Below are 21,700 nucleotides of genomic sequence, written 5' to 3' on the forward strand. Positions count from 1 at the left end.
AGTCGGAGCTCATCAAATACAGTGGGATGTCAGGTCTTAAATGGCTACACAGGATAATTGAAATGGCCTGGGAGTCTGGACAGGTTCCATCAGACTGGGCAAAAGCAGTAATCACACCAATCTTTAAACACGGAAAAAATTGTAACTACAGAGGTATCTCTACTCAGCATTGTGGGTAAAATCTTCTCAGGTATTGTTGACAGGAAAATGCGAATATTAGTTGAGGAACGATTGGATGAAAAACAGTGTGGGTTTAGAGGTTGTCAGGACCAGATCTTTAGCTTACGGCAAATAATGGAGAAGTGTTATGAGTGGAACAGGGAATTGTATCTATGCTTTATAGATCTAGAAAAGGATTATGACCAGGTTCCTAGGAGGAAGTTATTGTCTGCTCAACGAGATTATGGAATAGGTGGCAAACTTTTGCAAGCAATTAAAGGTCGTTGCATGGATAGTCAGGCAGCAGTTAGAGTTGACGGTAAATCGAGTTCATGGTTCAGAGTAGTTTCAGGGGTAAGACAAGGCTGCAACCTGTCTCCACTGTTGTTCATATTATATATGGATCATATGTTGAAAACAATAGACTGGCTGGGTGAGGTTAAGATAGGTGAACACATAAGCAGTCTTGCACATGCAGATGACTTAGTTGTGACGGCAGAGTCTATTGAAAGTTTGCAAAGTAATATTTCAGAGGTAGATCAGAAATGTAAGGACTATGGTATGACGATTAGCATCTCCAAAACGAAAGTAATGTCAGTGGGAAAGAAATATAAACGGACTGAGTGCCAAATAGGAGGAACAAAGAACAGGTAGACGGTTTCAAGTACTTAGGATGCATATCCTCACAGGATGGCAACATAGTGAAACTAATGGAAGCGAAGTGGCCTAATGCAGTGAGCGCTCAGCTACGATTACTCTTCTGCAAGAAGGAAGTCAGTACCAAGACTAAGTTATCTGTGCACCGTTCAAACTTTCGATCAACTGTTGTATGGGAGTGAAAGCTCGCTGGATTCAGGTTACCTTATCAGTAAGGTTGAGGTTACAGATATGAAAGTAGCTAGGATGATTGCAGGTACTAGTTGATGGGAACAATGGCAGGAGAGTGTCCACAATGAGGAAATCAAAGAAAAACTGGGAATGAACTCTATAGATGTAGCAGTCAGGGCGAGCAGGCTTAGATGGTGGGGTCATGTTACACACATGGGAGAAGCAAGGTTACCCAAGAGACTCCTCGGTTCAGTAGTAGAGGATAGGAGGAGTCGGTCCAGACCAAGGAGAAGGTACCTGGGTTCGGTTAAGAATGATTTTGAAGTAATAGGTTTAACATGAGAAGTGGCACCAATGTTAGCACTGAATAGGGGACCATGGAGGATTTTATAAGGGGGCTATGCTCCAGACTGAACGCTGAAAGGCATAATAAGTCTTTAATGAGGATGATGTAGAGAAAATAGGATCTAAATGTTCATTAGAAGAAGCAAGGTAGTTAATGGAAGAGGCCTTACCCACAATTTGATACAATTTAAATTCCACCCACCTCACCTTCTGAAATTAGCAAGACAAACTCTCAAGAATAAAAGCTCACATGGAATTTATGGCATTTCCAGTGGGATAATAAAAGCTTGTTCCCAAGAAATCAGTGGGATTCTTAGCCACATATGTAATAGCTCTTTGAAGTAGGGTATTTTCCCAGATCGACTGAAGTATGTCATTGTTAAACCACTGCATAAAAAAAGGGGATACATCTGATGTCAACAACTAACACCCAATCTCTCTTCTGACTGTTTTATCCAAAATTCTTGAAAGTGTGTTGTAGAGTAGCTTCAAACCTTTGTAAAAATAAAGTTTTAACAAAATGTCAGTTTGGTTTCCAGAAAGGTTTTTCAACGGAAAATGCTACATATGTATTCACTAATGAAATATTAAATGCTCTGAGTAACCGGAAGTCATCCGTTGGGGATTTTTGTGACCTATCAAAAGCTTTTGACTGTGTAACTCATGGAATACTTCCAGATAAGCTGAAGGACTGTTTTATGAATGGGACAGTGCTCAAATGGTTTAAATCATACCTACCTGGTAGAGTATAGAAAGTTGAAAAACAGTTCACATAATATGCAAAAAACTGGTGATTTATCAAACTGGGGAGCAATCAAGAATGCAGTGCCACTAGGTTCGGTCATGGATCCTCTGCTATTCTTTAATATATATTAATGACTTGCCATTCTGTATTCACGAAGATGCACAGGTGGTACTTTTTGCCGATGATGCAAGTATAGCTATCACGCCCGAGAGACAAGAATTAACTGACGAAATTGTAAATGATTTTCTGAAGCATCATTAAGTGGTTCTCTGCAAATGAGCTCTCATTAAACTTTGACAAAACACAGTATATACAGTTCAACACAGTAAATGGAATGACCCCATTAATAAATCTAGACTTCGATCAGAAATCGGTAGCTAAGGTAGACTATTCAAAATATCTAGCTGTATGCATTGATGAGGGGTTGAAATGGAAAAAACACTGAGGATCTGCTGAAACGTTTGCGTTCAGCTACTTATGCTATTAGGGTCATTGCAAAGTTTGGCGATATACATCTGAGTAAATTAGTTTACCACGGCTATTTTCATTCTCTGCTTTCGTATGGAATCATATTCTGGAGTAACTCAACATTGAGTAGAAGAGTGTTCATTGCACAAAAGCGTGTAATCAGTAACTGCTGGAGCTCATCCAAGTTGGTCCTGCAGACACTTATTTAAAGAGCTAGAGATCTTCACTGTAGCCTCGCAATATATATATATATATATATATATATATATATATATATATATATATATATTCACTTATGAAATTTGTTATTAACAATCCAAATGAATTCAAAAGCAATAGCAGTGTACATGGCTACGACACTAGGAGAAAGGATGATCTTCACTACTCAAGGTTAAATTAACGTTGGCTCAGAAGGAGGTAAATTATGCTGCCGCAAAAGTCTTTGGTCACTTACCTAATAGCATCAAAAGTCTGACAGCCATATAGCATTTAAAAGGAAATTGAAAGAATTTCTTAATGGCAACTACTATTCATTAGACGAATTTTTGGATGTAGTAAGTGGGTAATTTCCCAACCCCCACAAAGAGATATTGCGTGTCATTTAATATTTTGTCTAATGTAATATCTTGTAGATACACCTTTTATTAACCTGACACATTCCACATCATTACAAAGTGTCATTCATGAGCTATGGGACAAGTACTAATCTAATCTAGCACAAGCCCTACAGAACCATGACTTGTTTGAACATCTGCCGCATTTATTTTTATGCGTGTGTATTTTAACACTTTGGTTACACTATCACAAATTATATTTTTGTGACTAAAATAAACATCCAATTTTTTAATTGTAAATGAAATTTCGATTGTATTCTGTGAGCCAATTTGAAGTCATTTCTCTGTAAATTTGTGAAGTGTTACGTCATTACTGTAACTTCATGTACATTTGAAACAGTTTACATCAGCTGCTTGAAATATGAACTAATTTAAAAGTTTTATTAATTTGGTTGGTTCGTTTTGGGGTTTGATGGGGGCTAAACATCTAGATCATCAGTCCCCTGTTCCAAACAGACATACTTGTAAAAGGCCTATACAGTAAAAGCGTAACCTCTGCACCCAGAGAGAGGGGGGGGGGGAGAACACCAAGGGGTATAGAGCTAAAATTAACACCGCAATAACACGAAATAGAAGACACTTAAGGAGCAGAGCAAATAGTCGACTCGAGTAAAACAGACTACAGTGGTTGATCGATCAGGTAGGTCAACCACTCAACCACAAACGAAGAACCTCCAGCTGGAAAGGGTTGATAGGGGGTACCAAACAACTTGTTACCATAAAAGACACTATTTTGGTATCCACGTCACAACTCAAAGTCGCTGGAGTGGGTGTAGCCTGAGAAATCATGCGAGAGCGCCCACACTAGAGTGTGTGATAAAACCCAGCTGCACAGATAAAACGTAAAACTGAGTCAGCTATAGAGGCATCGTCACCTAGAATTAAAGGAAGTGCAGCTGGTAAACTGAAGGACTGCCGCAAGAGGGCTAAAAGGGGACAGTCCATCAGAAGATGGACTACTCTCAGCCCTGCATCACAGCGACACTTGAGCGGGGTCTCATGATGGAGATGGCTGTGGGTCAACCGCGTAAGTCCAGTTCCGAGACGGCAGAGAACAACTGAGTCCCTACACATGCTCCTGAAGGATGAGTTGGTTGGTTGGTTGGTTTGTGGGGGTTAAAGGGACCAGACTACTTAGGTCATCGGTCCCATGTTCCACGACCATAATAATACACGAAGAAAAGTTCAACAAGCAATAAACACATAACGGAGACGACAAGGGACGACACAGTACAAGAAAGACATAGACGAAGACCAGAGAAAAGAGATTAAAAGACACACAGAGTGCGACGGTCATTGGCCGACCATGAAAATAAAACTGGAAAGGCCAACAACCAAGGGACACATTAAAACACCACAAACTAAAACCCCAGGCCAAAAGCCACAGTCGACACTAAAAAAAATAAAAAGGGACTCTCATATTGAATGATAAAAACCCCCTGCTCGAATAAAACGGAGAACTACGTCAGCCATAGTAGAGTCATCGGTTAAAAGAGCAGGGAGTGTATCAGGCAGCGCGAACGTCTGCCTGAGGGCAGTTAAAAGTGGGCAGTCTAGTAAGACGTGTACCACGGTCAGGGCCAATCCGCAGCGACAGAGAGGCGGGTCGTCACGGCACAAGAGATACGCGTGCGTGAGCCGGGTATGTCCTATGCGGAGCCGGCAGAGGACGACAGCGTCCTTGCGAGACCCCCGCATGGAGGAGCGCCACACACTGGTTGTCTCCTTGACTGCCCGAAGTTTGTTGGGAGAGGGCAGGGTGCGCCACTCATCACGCCAAGCAGCAAGGACCTTCTGCCGCAATACGGATCGGACGTCACTCTCTAAAAGACCGATCTCCATGGCCGGGGAACTGACCGCCTGTTTCGCCAGTTCGTCAACCCGCTCGTTACCCGGGATGCCGACGTGACCCGGGGACCAAACAAAGGTGACAGAGCGGCCGCAACGGACGAGAGTATGGAGGGACTCCTGGATGGCCATCACCAGACGGGAACGAGGGAAACACTGGTCCAGAGCTCGTAAACCGCTCAGGGAGTCACTACAGATGACAAAGGACTCACCTGAGCGGGAGCGGAGAAACTCTAGGGCACGATAGATGGCAACCAACTCGGCAGTGTATACACTGGAGCCAGCTGCCAATGACCGTTGCTCACAATAATCCCGTAGAGTGAGAGCGTAACCAGTGTGGCCAGAGACCACCGAACCGTCGGTGTAGGCCACCGCCGCGTTCGGAAACTCTGCCAGGATGGAAAGAAAGCGGCGGCGGAGGGCCTCCGGAGGCACTGAGACCTTCGGACCCTGTGCCAAGTCGAGCCGAAGGCACGGTCGGGGCACACTCCACGGGGGCAGACGGAGATTGGCCCGGAAAACAGGTGGCAGAGGAAAAAAGTCAAGGCCACGGAGAAGGTCCCGGAGGCGAACCGCAATGGGACACCCTGACCGGGGCCACCTGTCCGGAACATGGACGATCGAGCGCGGGAACAGGAGACGGTAGTTTGGATGCCCTGGCATGCTATAAACGTGCGCGGCATAGGCGGCCAGAAGGCGGTCACGCCGGAACCGCAATGGAGGGACACCAGCCTCCACGAGTATGCTGTCGACGGGGCTTGTCCGGAACGCTCCCGTGGCGAGGCGGATCCCGCAGTGGTGTATGGGATCCAGCAATCGCAATGCTGAAGGCGAGGCAGAACAGTACGCCACACACCCATAATCAAGGCGGGACTGGATCAGCGCTTGATATAGGTGGAGGAGGGTGGACCGGTCGGCACCCCACCTGGTGTGGCTTAAGCAACGGAGAGCGTTTAAGTGCCGCCAGCATGTTTGCTTCAGCTGCCTAATATGGGGCAGCCAAGTCAACCGGGTATCGAACACCAGTCCCAAGAACCGATGCGTCGCGACCACAGCAAGAGGTTCACCGTCAAGGTAAAGGCGCGGCTCAGGGTGAACCGTGCGACGCCGGCAGAAATGCATAACGCAGGTCTTTGCGGCCGAAAACTGGAAGCCGTGCGCTACAGCCCATGACTGCGCCTTGCGGATGGCACCTTGCAGCTGCCGTTCAGCAGTGGCAATGCCACTGGAGCTGTAATATAGGCAGAAGTCGTCCGCATATAAAGAAGCCGCGACGGACGACCCCACCGCCTCAACGAGCCCATTGATGGCAATTAAAAACAGGGACACACTGAGGACAGACCCCTGTGGGACCCCGTTCTCCTGGACCCGGGAGGAACTATGCGACGCAGCTACTTGCACGCGGAAGGAACGATACGAAAGAAAATTCTGAATAAAAATCGGGAGCGGGCCCCTAAGGCCCCACCCATGAAGTGTGGCCAGGATGTGATGGCGCCAAGTCGTATCGTATGCCTTCCGCATGTCGAAGAAGACGGCAACCAGATGTTGGCGGCGCGCAAAGGCTGTACGGATGGCAGACTCCAGGGAGACCAGATTATCGACGGCAGAGCGGCCTTTACGGAACCCACCCTGAGACGGAGCCAGAAGGCCCCGAGACTCGAGGAGCCAACTCAACCTCCGGCTCACCATACGTTCCAGCAACTTGCAAGGAACGGTGGTGAGGCTTATGGGGCGATAGCTGTCCACCTCCAGCGGGTTCTTGCCAGGTTTCAATACGGGGAGGACTATGCTTTCCCGCCATTGAGACGGGAAAACACCCTCGACCCAGACGCGATTGAAAAGATCTAGGAGGCGTCGCTGGCAAGGCACTGAGAGGTGTTTCAGCATCTGGCTGTGAATGCGGTCTGGTCCAGGAGCCGTATCAGGGCAAGCAGAAAGTGCGCTCTGGAATTCCCATTCGGTGAAAGGAGCATTGTACGACTCCGCGTGGCGCGTGTGAAAGGAAAGCCTCCGACTTTCCAACCGCTCTTTCCGGGAGCGGAAGGCCAACGGGTAGTTCGTTGACGCGGAACACTGAGCAAAATGCTCGGCTAACCGGTCCGCAATCGTGTCAGAGTCGGTGCACACTGCTCCATTCAGCGAAAGCCCAGGGACAGAGACAGGTGGCCGATAACCTTGGAGTCGCCGAATCTTGGCCCAAACCTGCGATGCAGAGGTACGGACGCCAATGGTGGAAACATAACGTTCCCAGCACTCCTGCTTCCGTTGGCGAATAAGGCGTCGGGCTCGGGCGCGGAACTGTTTAAAAGCAATGAGGGTCTCCAACGACGGGTGCCGCTTATGGCGCTGAAGAGCCCGCCGGCGATCTCGAATCGCCTCTGCGATCTCGGGCGACCACCACGGCACAGTCCTCCGCCGAGGTGACCCGGATGTACAGGGAATCGCAGATGCCGCCGCAGAAACGATGCTGGTGGTGACCGACTGAACCACCGCATCAATCGGATCAGTGGAAGGAGGTGCGATCACTGCGACAGATGTAAATAAGTCCCAATCAGCCTTATTCAGAGCCCATCTGGAGGGGCGTTCAGAAGAGTGACGCTGTGGCAGTGACAGAAAGATGGGGAAATGGTCACTACCACATAAGTCGTCATGGACCCTCCAGTGGATGGATGGTGAAAGTCCGGGGCTGCAAATAGAAAGGTCAATGGCCGAAAACGAGCCATGGACTGCACTAAAGTGGGTCGCCTCACCCGTGTTTAAAAGGCAGAGGTCAAGCTGTGACAGAAGAGTCTCGACATCTCTGCCCCGGCCAGTAATCGCGGCGCTACCCCACAAGGGGTTATGGGCGTTAAAGTCGCCCAGCAACACAAAGGGAGGCGGCAGTTGTCCTATCAATGCAGCCAACACATGACGAGAGACATCACCATCCGGCGGAAGGTACAAACTGCAGACAGTAATAGGCTGAGGCGTCCACATCCTTACAGCGACAGTCTCTAAGGGTGTATGAAGAGGCACACACTCGCTGTAGATAGAGTTAAGGACGTAGACGCAGACTCCACCAGACACCCTCTCATAAGCTGCCCGGTTCTTATAATAACCCCGATACCCTCGTAGGGCAGGGGTCCGCATTGCCGGAAACCACGTTTCCTGGAGGGCAATGCAGAAGAAAGGGTGACTGCTGACGTGTTGGCGGAGCTCAGCAAGGTGGTGGAAAAAAACCGCTGCAGTTCCACTGGAGAATCACATTGTCCATGGGCGAAATAGGCGTGAAGGGACCGAGGAGGCAGATCACGTCACTGGGTCACCTGCTGTCACCGATCGAGGACCAGAACAATCGGCGTCCTTAGCGTCCGAGGGTATGACGAGATCCAGGTCCTCAGCGGACGCCATGATCTCCACCTCGTCCTCAGATGCAGAGCCTGTATGGAGCGGTGGGGCGGATGCCACCGCGCGTTCCTTGGCCTTAGAGGCCTTCTTCTTCTTCGTCTTCTCTCTCTGTTCCTTGGGCTTTACTGGCTGGGAGGGCTCCACCGAGTCAGTCTCCGGGACGGAGGAGAAGCGGGAAGCCCTGCGACCAGCCGCTGGCCTGCTTTTCAGCCATTGGCTGACGTCACCCTTCCCAGAGGTGGAAACCTGGGAAGGGAGGGACCCGAGGGATCCCTTGCGAGAGAGAGTCGCCGAAGAAGTCGGACGCTTCTCCGGCTTAGAGTTGGGGACTTGTGTCCCCGATGGTTGGGGGGTCGTTGCTCCTGAGGTAGGTGGTGCAGGAGCAACAGATGGGGAAGTGCCCCCCACCATCAAGGGGGCAGGTGTAGTATTCCGGCTCAGAGTGTTCAGTGGAATCGGTGCAGCAGATGACAAAACTACTGTTTTGGCAGCGGTGGCATAGGAGCTGGTCAGAGCCACAGGATGTAGCCTCTCGTATTTCCGCTTAGCCTCAGTATAGGTCATGCGGTCCAGGGTCTTATATTCCATGATCCTTCGTTCTTTCAGTAGAACCTTGCAGTCTGGCGAGCAAGGGGAATGGTGTTCGCCGCAGTTCACACAGATGGGAGGCGGCGCACATGCAGTATTAGGATGTGAAGGGCGTCCACAATCTCTGCATGTCATGCTGGAAGTACACCGAGATGACATGTGGCCGAACTTCCAGCATTTGAAACACCTCATCGGGGGAGGGATATAGGGCTTCACATCACATCGGTAGACCATCACCTTGACCTTTTCGGGTAGGACGTCACCCTCGAAGGCCAAGATGAAGGCACCGGTGGCTACCTGATTATCCCTCGGACCCCGATGGACGCGCCGGACGAAGTGAACACCCCGCCGTTCTAAATTGGCGCGTAGCTCGTCGTCTGACTGCAAGAGTAGGTCCCTATGGAATATAATGCCCTGGACCATGTTGAGACTCTTATGGGGTGTGATCGTGACGGAAACATCCCCCAACTTGTCACAAGCGAGTAACCGCCGTGACTGTGCAGAGGATGCCGTTTTGATCAATACTGCCCCAGAGCGCATTTTGGACAAGCCCTCCACCTCCCCAAACTTGTCCTCCAAGTGCTCGACAAAAAACTGAGGCTTGGTCGCCATAAACGATTCCCCATCGACTCGTGTACAGACTAAATAGCGAGGTGAATAAGGTTCGCTGCCAACCGTAGCCTTTCGTTCCTCCCATGGTGTGGCCAGGGAGGGGAACGATTGTGGATCATATGCCTGAGCGTTATATTGAGGCCGAGAACGCTTAGAGACTGCTGGCGGCTGGCCGCCAGCAAGAGATGATGTACCACGCTTCATCGCGGGTCATCCGCCCTGATGCCACCTACTCCGACCAAGGGCCCTCCCCACGGGCGCCACCCAGCCTCAGCAACGACCACCTGGCGGGATGGCCATTGCCGGGAGTCCCGATGCCCCAAGGAGACAGGCATCTACTCCTTGGCATACGCGGGGAGTTAACGGCGCAGGCATCAGTAGAGCGATCCCTGTGTTGTCAGGGGGCTACAACCGACAGGGTACATGGCGGCCCCACCACAACGGACTGGCTACCGTGCTGGATTTCAGGTGAAATGTAGTCCATGATCGTCATTGGCGCATTAAGAGACACAGCAGAGCAGACTGCAAAAAACCGCACCCAAGAACAAAGCCACGCCCTAGAGATGGTGAGTGGGCGGGACAGCTATGCGATGACGACCAACCAAGCTAGAGATGGTGTTGAGCGATGGACACATTGCACCTTGTAAGGCGCCCTTTCCCAATCAGCTCGCTCTTCGGAAGAATTTAGAAGATGGAGGTCAAACCCGGTAGGGGACCATCACATAAGGCCGAGACGTTTGAGACTCCTTTTAGTCGCCTCTTACGACAGGCAGGAATACCGTGGGCCTATTCTTACCCCCGAACCCACAGGGGGGGAAGGATGAGTTCCATACGGCCGTGGATGACTTTACCATGCATACCTTGCGATGTAGGGCTGACCGGAAGTCTCTTTCCAAGAGGCCATGCTCCAGGGGTGGTGAAATGGTGACCTGCATAACCAACCGATCGACACGTTCGTTTCCTAGAATGCCGATGTGGCCCAGGGTCCACACAAACGTCGCTGAACGACCACACAAATGACTCCCCAGTGCAGGAGAAAAGTTGAGCGAGTGCATGATAATCAGCAACCAGCTCCACAATGAAAACACTGCTCTCACAAGGCAGGGAATGCTGCTCAACGTCGTCACCGTGGTTGAAAGCAAACCCAGTGCGTCCATCGACCACAGAACCACCGGTGTAGACTACATCTGCATCGCGAAACGAGGCAAGAAGAGCTAGGAATTGCTGAAGACTGGCTGGTGGAACAGAGGACTGAGTCACCGGACAAATACGAGCAAAGCCGCAAGTGAGGGAGGGACCAAGGAGATAAAAGGGCCGGAAGGATGGAGGAAGGGGAAAGGATTTGAGCGACGAGAGAAGGGACCGAACGCGGACCGCGATCGGGAGACTCGACCTGGGCCCCCATGGTGGGCAGGGGAGTGCAGAATATGGAAAAAGGAGCCTGTGGTTCGGGTGGTCGGACGAGACATGGACGCGAGCGATGTATGACGCAAGCAACTGTTGTCATTGGAATCGTAGGGGATGGATTCCAGCTTCTACAAGAAGGCTAGTCACCAGATTCAGTCTGATGCCACAATGAGAATCGAGTCGAGGATGTGCAATCTTGAAGGTGCTGCTGAGTCGTACACCACGGTCCTGTAGTCGAGACGGGACTGGACTAAGGCCTTATAGAGCTGTAAGAGGGTTGTTCGTGCAGCCCCCCAACCGGTGTGGCTGAGGCAGCGAAGAATGTTGAGGTATCGCCTGTTTAAGCTCGCCAACATGAGGTGTCCAAGTAAGTTGAGCATCAAACAGCATGCCAAGAAAGCGATGCTGTCTCCACAATACGAAGGAGTTCATTGGCAATGTAGAGCTCTAGATGGAGGTGGACCGTTTGAAGACGACAGAAATGCACCACTTGGGTCTTAGGAGCTGAGAACTGAACCATGGTTGGATGCCCAAAAAAGTGCCTTACAGATAGCTCCCTGCAGCCGTTGTTCAGCGACACTGATGCTTGGGGAACTGTAATAAAGAAAAGTCATCGGCATATAGAGAAGAACAGACCGATGAACCCACCACAGCTGTGAGACCATTAATCGCCACCAAAAAGAGGGAAACACTGAGAACCAAACCCTGCTGGACACCGTTCTCCTGATAATGAGCAGAGCTAAAATAAGTGCCAACTATAACCCGTAAGAAGCGATTGGAGAGAAAATCCTTAGAAAAATCGGAAGTGGACCCTGAAGCCCCATTCGTGCAGCATAGCAAGGATATGATGGCGCCAGGTGGTGTCTTACGCCTTCCAAAGATCAAAGAAAACAGCAACTAGATGTTCTCGCCGAGTAGAAGCCGTTCGAATAGCCGACTGTAGCGAGACTAAATTGTCGATCGCTGAGCGGCCCTGACGGAAGCCCCCCTGTTGCTGGGCTAGGAGGCCCCGAGCTTCGAGGATCCATATGAGCCGCTGACTCACCATCCAGTCCAGGAGTTTGCACATAACGTTGGTAAGGCTGATAGGGCGATAGCTATCAACCACCATCGGATCTGCACCAAGTTTCAGCACCAGCTTGGTAACGCTATCCTGCCAACGAGTTGGGAAAACGCCCTCCGTCCAGATGCGGTTAGACAGGGCGAGTAATTCACCCTGACGTGCGCCGAGAGATGGCGAAGAAACTGGTTGTGAATTCGGTCTGGACCTGGAGAGGTATCATGGCAAGCTGTAAGGGCACTTTGGAACTCATTCACCAAACGGGGCGTTGTATCGTTCCCAACTGTGCGTGCGAAACAACTGTGTACGCTCAACCTGTTCTTTAATGGCGCTGAATTCTGCGCTGTAGCCTGCCGTCACGGAACTACGAGCGAGGTACTCTGTAAGATGTTTGGTCATGGCGATTAGGTGAGTACAAAGTGTACCCTGAAGAGAAATGCAAAGGACAGATGCATGAGGGCGAAAGCCGAAAATGCGCCGAACCCGCGACCACACCTGAGATGGGGAGGTGCGAGAACCTATGGTGGCAACATGTCGTTCCCAGCAGGCCTGTTTGCTCCGCCGGTTTAACCGCCGAGCCCATGCCCGCAGCCGTTTGTAGGCAACTAGATTCTCTAGGGAAGGATGACAACAATGTCGTTGCAGGGCTCGCCGGCGGCCCCAGATAGCGTCCTGAATCTGTGGTGTCCACCAAGGGACTGACTTGCGCCTTAGGGTTCTTGAAGAACAGGGTGCAGTTGCCACAGCAGCAGGAACAATGGCCATCGTGACCTCTTCCACTACCAAATCAATGTCACCAGGAAGCGGAGCAATGCACATAGTAGGTGAGGTGTAGGCTGCCCAATCAGCTCCACGAATAGACCATAGTGGCAGCTGGTCAGAGGGTTGGGACTGAAGAAGAGAAACCAGTATAGCAGAGATCGTCGTGGGCCCTCCAACTGAGGTATGGAAGAAGAACTGGTCTACTAAGAAGCAAATGGCCGAGTATGTGCCACAAGTCAAGCTACAATATGTGGGAACACCAGTGTAAAGGAGGCAAATGTCCTGCTGTGCCAAGAGAGCCTCAACGTTCTTGCCCTGGTCCACGTCCTGGGCCCCACCCCATGAAGGGTGGTGGAGGAGGAATGGCGGGGGGGACATGGGCAAACAAGGCAGCTAGGTCAGTACGAGGGACAACCTCATACTGGGAAAAACCACAGCAATTCCGTTGTAGGATAATGGTATCTGACTGAAGACATGAAAGAACCTGGGAAGGATAGATCATGCCGTAAGAGCACTTGCCACCACCAGTTGCGAAGTAGCCTGGTCAATTTCCATAGGAGCTGTGGGTCGAGCAACATCTAGCTCCTGAGTGGACGCTAGATGCTCCACATCTTCAGGTGCTGTGGTGAACTCCTTTTCTGTCTACGTCCTTTTGCTTTTTCTTCTCTCTGGTAGGGTCCCATTGGTCTTTCGGTTTATCAGGCTGGGTGAGCTTGTCCAACCCAGTCTCATCGACGAGGAAGACCTGGAAGCCCTATGGCCTTCAGGTGGTGGCTTTTTCAGCCACTGGCCGACATCTGGAGGGGCAGTAACTGTGGAAGGGAGGGCACCAAGCAATCCCTTCCACGTGAGGGGAGCCAGAGGAGGCGGACACTTTCCTTGGCACAGAGGTGGGGACTTATGTCCCCAAAGAAGGAGGGGTTGTTACTCCCAATGTTGAGAACAGGGGAGCAACGGAAGAGGGTGTTTCCAACTACCAGTTGGTGGCGAACATGGGACACTGGGGTGGGAGGCACGTCCACAATCCCGACAGGTAGGGTTGGCGTGGCATCTTTATGACCTACACCCACACCTCCATCACTTAAAGCAGCGCATGGAAGGAGGGACGTAAGGCTTAACATCATATCGATACATCACCTTGACCTTCTTGGGCAGAGTGTCACCCTCGAAAGCCAAGATAGAGGGGCCAGTGGCGACCCTACTATCTTTAGTTCCCCTGGAGACACTTCGTGCAAAGTGGACACCTTGGCGTTCCAGATTTGCATGGAGCTCGCCTTCAGACTGCTCCAACAGATCGCAATGAAAAATAAGTCCCTGAACCATATTGAAGCTGAGGCGTAATGGAAACTGCAACATCACCGAGCTTGTCACAAGCAAGCAATGGCCGTGACTACTGGGGATGCTGTCTGTATGAGGACTACTCCAGACCCCATTTTAGACATGCCGTCAACTCTTACAAACTTGTCTTCTAAATTTTCCACAAACTTAGGCTTTGTGGTCAGAAATGAGTCCCCATATGTTCAGCTGCAAACCAGAAATCGAGAAGACGTCTCACCAGGCAATTTAGACCACCGTTCCTCCCCTGGTGTGGAAGTGAACGATTGGGGGTCATACTTTAAAGCATTGAACTTTCCTTTCTTAGCGACTTGTGCTTGCACACTATTCGTATTTATTTTCATGGTAGTCCCACAAGCAGCCAAGGAAAGGAATGTCCACCCAGACAGAGCCCCACTTGCCTGGGTAAGCCTAATACAACCGGGGGGGGGGGAGGGGGCAGGTTCCCAGAGGTTGCTCACTAGCAACTGTTCTACCTCAACAGCCATACGTCTCCTCAGCACACAGCACACCTTCAGGTTAAGGTTTTTTTATATAGGTTGATACCATCCTCGCAGCCCAGGCCGTTAAGCCATGATCCCCAGGCTCTATACCGTACAACATTCTACCGTCGCGCCTTAAGGTGGTCATTGAAGCACGCTCAGAGCTTACGGTATTGAGCTCCCAATACCCAGATCATGGACCCCAGCGTCGCCAAGCCCCTACCCAGCAACAAAATGCTGAGCCCTGAGGGTTTTATAAATTTGTTTAGATCTATGCTCGTATTAAAACCACCTAAGAGTCGTAAATTATGCATTTGACTTACGCGATTACAGTCAAATAAATGTGTAAAAATCTGCAATTGCTGTATAGATAGAATATAATTATGGTGTCACATACTGAACGCCTTTGGAGTGCCGATGAGCAGCTCAAGTTGTATGAAATTTATTGACAGCATTCCATTCTTGAGTTGTATTTTGTCTGAACGAGCATAAACCAGAAATCTGAGTAAAATCGTCAATGTGAACGAGAAATCACATCAAAACTCATGGATGCAACATTTCTTTTTTAAAATTTTAGGAGCCCTGAAAATTTCTTCCAGTATGGATTTAACTAGCCAACTTTGGCATCTTGAGCTGCTGTTGATTTCAGTGTGACGTAATTTGTGACACTAGCCTCTTGCCTAAAGGAAGAAACTAAGCTGTTCTAAGGACCAGTTAGTTGTTAACCAAACGTTTATTACTCCTATTCACAATAGAATCTAATGCCAATTTCAGAGAGTGATAGGAAGTTGCCATTTTACATTACCTGGGGGAGGTTACAAACTCTACATTTACATTGTATTATGTCCCTTTGCTTAAAGTTAACTCCTTGTAAAGACACAGGGGCATGTGTCACTGGGAGGAAAGAGGAAGGAAAATGGCAGCAGTGAATAAAGCGCTGGCGGCACATATCAGAATTAGATCCTGTCAATTGTTTTGCACGTTCAGTTGTAAACACCATTTGCATGCATTTAGAAGCAGTACACAGAGTTATTCCACTATGATCTGCTGAACGAGCCATAAAATTGGCCTTCAAAATTTTTTACTAAAATAAAAACTGGACCAAAAGACATTTCATTATGACATAAAACTCCATTGACACCGTAACAGCGACGTCACATGTCATATTCGGAAGGTGGGCGTGTGCATTTGCTCTTGACCTACTAGTGACATGTTAGCTTTGTTTCATTGTTCATTTGTGAAACTAAATGAAACAATCTGACACGTTAAGAGAAGTTTGATGGCTGCTGTACCAACAGAGCTCGTCGATTTGGAAATTTATCAATATACTATCATGGGGCGAAAACTAACATTATATACATCTCAGTATCCGACACTGCACTGAAGAATACTCACTGGAAATGTTGAATATCGGTACCCAGGGTTGAGGCCCAATTAATCTAAGAGGCGACCAGATGAAGCCATTGTCATCCAGCATCTTCTCCAGCATCTCGATGGCCACTAGGACTGAGGTCATCTGGAAGCACACAGGTCCATTCTCATACTAGAGAGTGGAGTTACACGAAGAAGTCACTCAAAACTAGAAAATAAAAAACCTAAAATATTAAGAAAATTGCGTGAAGTTAAGAAGTGAATATTTAAAGGGATTGCAAAATTATTTTTTGACCCTAAAGGGTAGTGAACAGTATTCTGAATGTTCCCAGGAGATTAGGACCATGGGATGGATCATTACTCAAACCCAAAACGTTGGATTTTATGCTCTCTACTCTTACTGACAGCTATTCAGACGACTGAGCCTACAACGTGTAGGTAAAGGCTGTCAGGATGGATGTGGGAGGAGGGGGGGGGGGCTGAGGAGGGGGGTTAGGTAGTGGCCAAAGCGAAGTTGTGAGGGTGCACTGCATAGACATGCTGGAACACTTCAGCGCCTTTTAAGGAGGTTGATAATGTTGCACTTCTACCAGAGTTTTACATGTAGTCTTTGAAGAGGCATTCATGGAATCGTCATGTTCAGTCGAAATCTTTTGTTCACTCTAGTGTAGAGGTGGCACAAAGTAACTGACAAATGTCCAGTTACTGAGAAGCAGCAGTTACTGAAGGAACTAGTCACCTGTAACTGGAGTTATTTTAATAACTACCAATATTGCATGGAGCCAACTGCTTCTGAAGTGCTTACCACACTTTCACCTCGGCAGATCTGACCACAGGTAAATGTACTGCAGGACAGACCATTTTTAAGGCATGCTATAGCTCGTGAAAATAACTGCATGACTGTACAGCTTGTCTTTATCGATGTATGTACTGTACTTCAGCTTAGGATTGTCAACTGTCAGAATAAAGGAGACTGAACTGACAAAATGTATAAGCCTAATGCAAGTTAAATATTAACACACTTACTACATGAGCCAACAAAAAAAAATAGAGGCTGGAGGTCATCACGATGTGCTAAGGATAGAAGATTAAGAAACGAATTACAATGAAGTTTACAAGGGTGAGTTAAATGACAACTTTAAATTTGTAATAAATCGAAATTTAGCGCCGTTATCCTGTAAGTTAGTAAGCGTGCTACAAACACCGTGCAGCACGGCCAATGAGTGTCAGCATAGTGCAGATGCACACACACACACCGTCGCAGTATCAGTATAAAGATGGCCACCCCACTTGCGAGTTGCACCAGGGAAGAACAGCGTTCTGTTATTCGGTTATCGCTTAGTGAAGGTGTGAAACCTATTGAAATTCATTGACGAATGAAGGTTCAGTACGGTGATGCATATTTGTCACAGCACAAAGTCTACGAATGGAGTAGGAAGTTCGCAAATGGTGTGACTTGAGTGGAAGATGCTCCTCGTCCAGGTCAGGCACAACGAGTTGTGACTCCGCAGAACATTGCAACAGTTGAAGCCATAGTGAAGGAGAACCGTCGAGTGACAGGGAATGACACTGCAGCATGTTTACATATTAGTCATGGGCCAGTACACCACGTTGTGCCTAATGTGCTCCAGTTTCAGAAAGTGTGTGCAAGGTGGGTGCCACAGCAGCTGATTCCTGAAATGAGACAACCACGTGTTTATGCTTGTGAAGAACTACTTCGGCGCTTTGAACGAGAAGGTTATGGCTTCCTTGCAAGGATCTTTACTGGGGACGAAACGTGGGTTCACTTCCACCAACCGGAAACGAAGAGAGCGAGCAAGGAATAGTGCCATTCCTCATCACCAAAACCAAGGAAGTTTCAAACAGAACCATCAGCAGGGAAGGTTATGCTGACACTAATGGGGCCAAAGAAAGGCGTCGTTTTGGAGCATTACATGCCCAAACGAACCACTGTCACCAGTGCATCATACAGATCTAAAAAATCATTTGCAACCTGCAATCAAATCAAAGCGACGTGGATTGAAGTTAGGTGTCCTTTTGCAACATTACAATGGAAGGCCCCACACTGCCCGTACAACAGTTGCAACAATCACAACCCTGCATTTTGAGTGTCTTCCTCACCCACCATACTCACCAGATCTTGCCCCAAATTATTTCCATGTTTGGACCACTCAAAGATGCAATGGGAGGAAAGAAGTTCCATTCTGATGAGATATGCCATGCGGTGCGTGAGTGGTGGTGTGGACCACCAAAAGAATTTTTTCTAAAGGAATTTATGCACTTTGTAAGTGCTGGAGGATTTTTATTGAGCGTGGGGGAGATTGTATCACTTCTGCACAATAAATAATATTTAAAAAGTATTTAAAGTTTTCATTTGACTCACCCTCGTAAAATTGCATTAGATTTTAATAGCCTATGCTGTGTGAACCACATTCTTAACGTGGTGTAATAACTACCTAGTAAGTAGGAGACCTGGGTTCAAGTCTTATCCTGACAAATTTTAATCCATTTCTTCAACTTGTATCTTTATCGAAGATAGAGTTGAGACACCTATGTCTCAAGGAAAATGGAATTCCGTCAGATCAATAATCTACAGAAATTTGTACTTGAGGATACGGGGTACTTTTTGGCTCAATATTATGTAAAAACGCCTGTTTCTTTCAGGCACTGTTTATAATATGTATGTTTTACAGATTTTTGGTTGGATCAGCTAATGCAGCTCACTTTCTAAACATATCAGTATTTTGACTATTTTTGAACTTGCTTAGGGTTATTAAAAAAATTACAAAGACATGGATGATATTTTGTTCGAAAATGCTTCCACAAATTGAGATACCATTGGATTAAATGTTATGCACTTGAAGGACACCAAATTTTTAGTAGATATGCATGACATGGCTGAAGTACTAGACTAATTTTACCTATTATGTATATTACAGGGATAAAATATGACTTCTTGCATTTAAATTTATATAATTTTTCCTAATAAAAATATTTTTTCTGCAATTTAGTTGCTTCTGCAATAAAGCTTAGGTCTACAACATACGTATGGACTATTGCAAGTTACAGAAAAAAATTAGATCAATGCTTTAGAAACTTTAGGAAATGTATGTGCCCAAAAGCTGAAAAACAAAATTTAAGGGAAACAGCGAACGAAGATCCGAGTCCAATTACACTGTGCCTCAGAACATTGCTGATTGGTTGGTAGGTTTAAACGAAGGGGGAAGGGGGAAGGGACCAAACTGCAAGGTCATTGGTCCCTTGTTCCCAGTAAAAATAATCTCCCAAGGACAAGAAGAAAAGAGACCTACAGCATAATAACAGGAGAAATGAAGAACCAGTAAAACGACAGGAGGACAACCAAGACTACAGTGGACAAAACAGGAAAAAACTACAGAGATGCCATAACAGGTAGAAGAGAGAAAAAATAAAGGAGCAGATGATCATGGCTGGCGGACCATGAGAATAAAAAGGAAAAGCCAGCCACTCTGCAACACATTAAAACATCCAGGCCAAAGGCATTAGAGTGGAGAACACAAATGGACAAAGTATATGCACTAAAACATATAGAATGATAAACCCACTGTCACACACAAAACAAACCTAAATTAGCCAATGAGAAGTTGTCAGCTAAAATTACTGGCAACAAGTCCAGTAACTGAAGAGTTCGTGACAGGAAAGACAAAAACAGACAGCTCAAAAAGATATTGGCCACTGTCAGCCGGGCGCCGCACCAACAGTGAGATGGGTCTTCATGGCGCAGGAGGTAGCCGTGTGTCACCCAAATGTGGCCAGTGTGGAGCCAACAGAGAACTATGGAGTCCATGCAAGAGGCCTGCATGGAGGGCTTCCACTTATTTGCTGTCTCCTTAATGGCATGCAGTTTGTTGTGAGTACTGAGGTTATGCCATTCTGTCTCCCAAATCTGCAATACATAGCGGCATAGTACTTAACACAGGTAAAAAAAACTAATTGGTTTTCACGTAGACTGGCCAGCCTGTAGGCAAGTTCGTTGCCTGGGATTCCGACGTGATATGTGGTCCAGACAAACACCACTGAACGACAGGACCTTTCCAGGGCAGATGGACTCCTGGCTGGTCGCTACCAAAGGATGAGGGTAGCACTGGTAGATAGCTTGTAGACTGCTCAAGGAATCAGCACACAGAAGTGACTACTAAGGGCATGAACAGATATGCTCAAGAGCACGAGATGTAGCCACCAGCTCAGCAGGGAGAACACTGAAGCTATCGGGCAAGGAATGCTGTTCAATATGTCCTCCATGGACAGGTGTGAAGCCTACATGATCAGCCACTGAGCTGTCAGTGTGAACCACTTCATGGCATCACTACAGGTTAAGAATCAAGAGGAAGTGGCAGAGGAGAGCCGGGGATAACGGAGTCCTTAGGGCCATATGAAAGGTGCAGGCCAAGTTGTGGCCTAGGTGTACACCATGGAGGTGTACGTGAATGGACCTGCATTTCGATACAATTTTCTAATTCTGCAACTTCTCTGTATACTACAGCATCATCCGCAAAAAGCCGCATGGAACTTCCGACACTATCTACAAGGTCATTTGTACAGGGTGTTTCAATAAATGACCGGTATATTTGAAATGGCAATAAAAACTAAACGAGCAGCGATAGAAATACACCGTTTGTTGCAATATGCTTGGGACAACAGTACATTTTCAGGCGGACAAACTTTCGAAATTACAGTAGTTACAATTTTCAGCAACAGATGGCGCTGCAAGTGATGTCAAAGATATAGAAGACAACACAGTCTGTGGGTGCGCCATTCTGTACATCGTCTTTCTGCTGTAAGCGTGTGCTGTTCACAACGTGCAAGTGTGCTGTGGACAACATGGTTTATTCCTTAGAACAGAGGATTTTTCTGGTGTTGGAATTCCACCGCCTAGAACACAGTGTTGTTGCAACAAGACGAAGTTTTCAACGGAGGTTTAATGTAACCGAAGGACCGAAAAGCGATACAATAAAGGATCTGTTTGAAAAATTTCAACGGACTGGGAACGTGACGGATGAATGTGCTGGAAAGGTAGGGCGACCGCGTACAGCAACAAGAGGGCAACGCGCAGCTAGTGAAGCAGGTGATCCAACAGCAGCCTCGGGTTTCCGTTCGCCGTGTTGCAGCTGTGGTCCAAATGACGCCAACGTCCACGTATCGTCTCATGCGCCAGAGTTTACACCTCTATCCATACAAAATTCGAACGTGGCAACCCCTCAACGCCGCTGCCATTGCTGCACGAGAGACATTCGCTAACGATATAGTGCACAGGATTGATGACTGCGATATGCATGTGGGCAGCAATTGGTTTACTAACGAAGCTTATTTTTACCTGGACGGCTTCATCAATAAACAGAACTGGCGCATATGAGGAACCGAAAAGCCCCATGTTCCAGTCCCATCGTACCTGCATCCTCAAAAAGTACTGGTCTGGGCCGCCATTTCTTCCAAAGGAATCATTGGCCCATTTTTCAGATCCGAAACGATTACTGCATCACGCTATCGGGACATTCTACGTGAATTTGTGGCGGTACAAACTGCCTTAGACGACAGTGCCAACACCTCGTTGTTTATGCAAGATGGTGCCCGACCACATCGCACGGCCGACGTCTTTAATGTCCTGAATGAATATTTCGATGATCGTGTGATCGCTTTGGGCTATCCGAAG

The 21,700-nt window shown here is 47.9% G+C and overlaps 1 protein-coding gene across 2 annotated transcripts in view; it reads right to left on the minus strand.

Annotated features, from left to right (window-relative positions):
• LOC126291979 (uncharacterized) overlaps positions 1–21,700 on the minus strand; it is a 63,886-nt gene that overhangs the window by 14,985 nt on the left and 27,201 nt on the right. For both annotated transcript variants that reach the window (XM_049985734.1, XM_049985736.1), the window contains exon 2: positions 16,036–16,156. In XM_049985734.1, coding sequence (XP_049841691.1) covers positions 16,036–16,156 — 121 coding nt within the window. The remainder of the gene's footprint in view (positions 1–16,035; positions 16,157–21,700) is intronic.

Source organism: Schistocerca gregaria, chromosome 9 (genome assembly GCF_023897955.1).
Source record: "Schistocerca gregaria isolate iqSchGreg1 chromosome 9, iqSchGreg1.2, whole genome shotgun sequence".
In the NCBI taxonomy this organism is placed as follows: domain Eukaryota; kingdom Metazoa; phylum Arthropoda; class Insecta; order Orthoptera; family Acrididae; genus Schistocerca; species Schistocerca gregaria.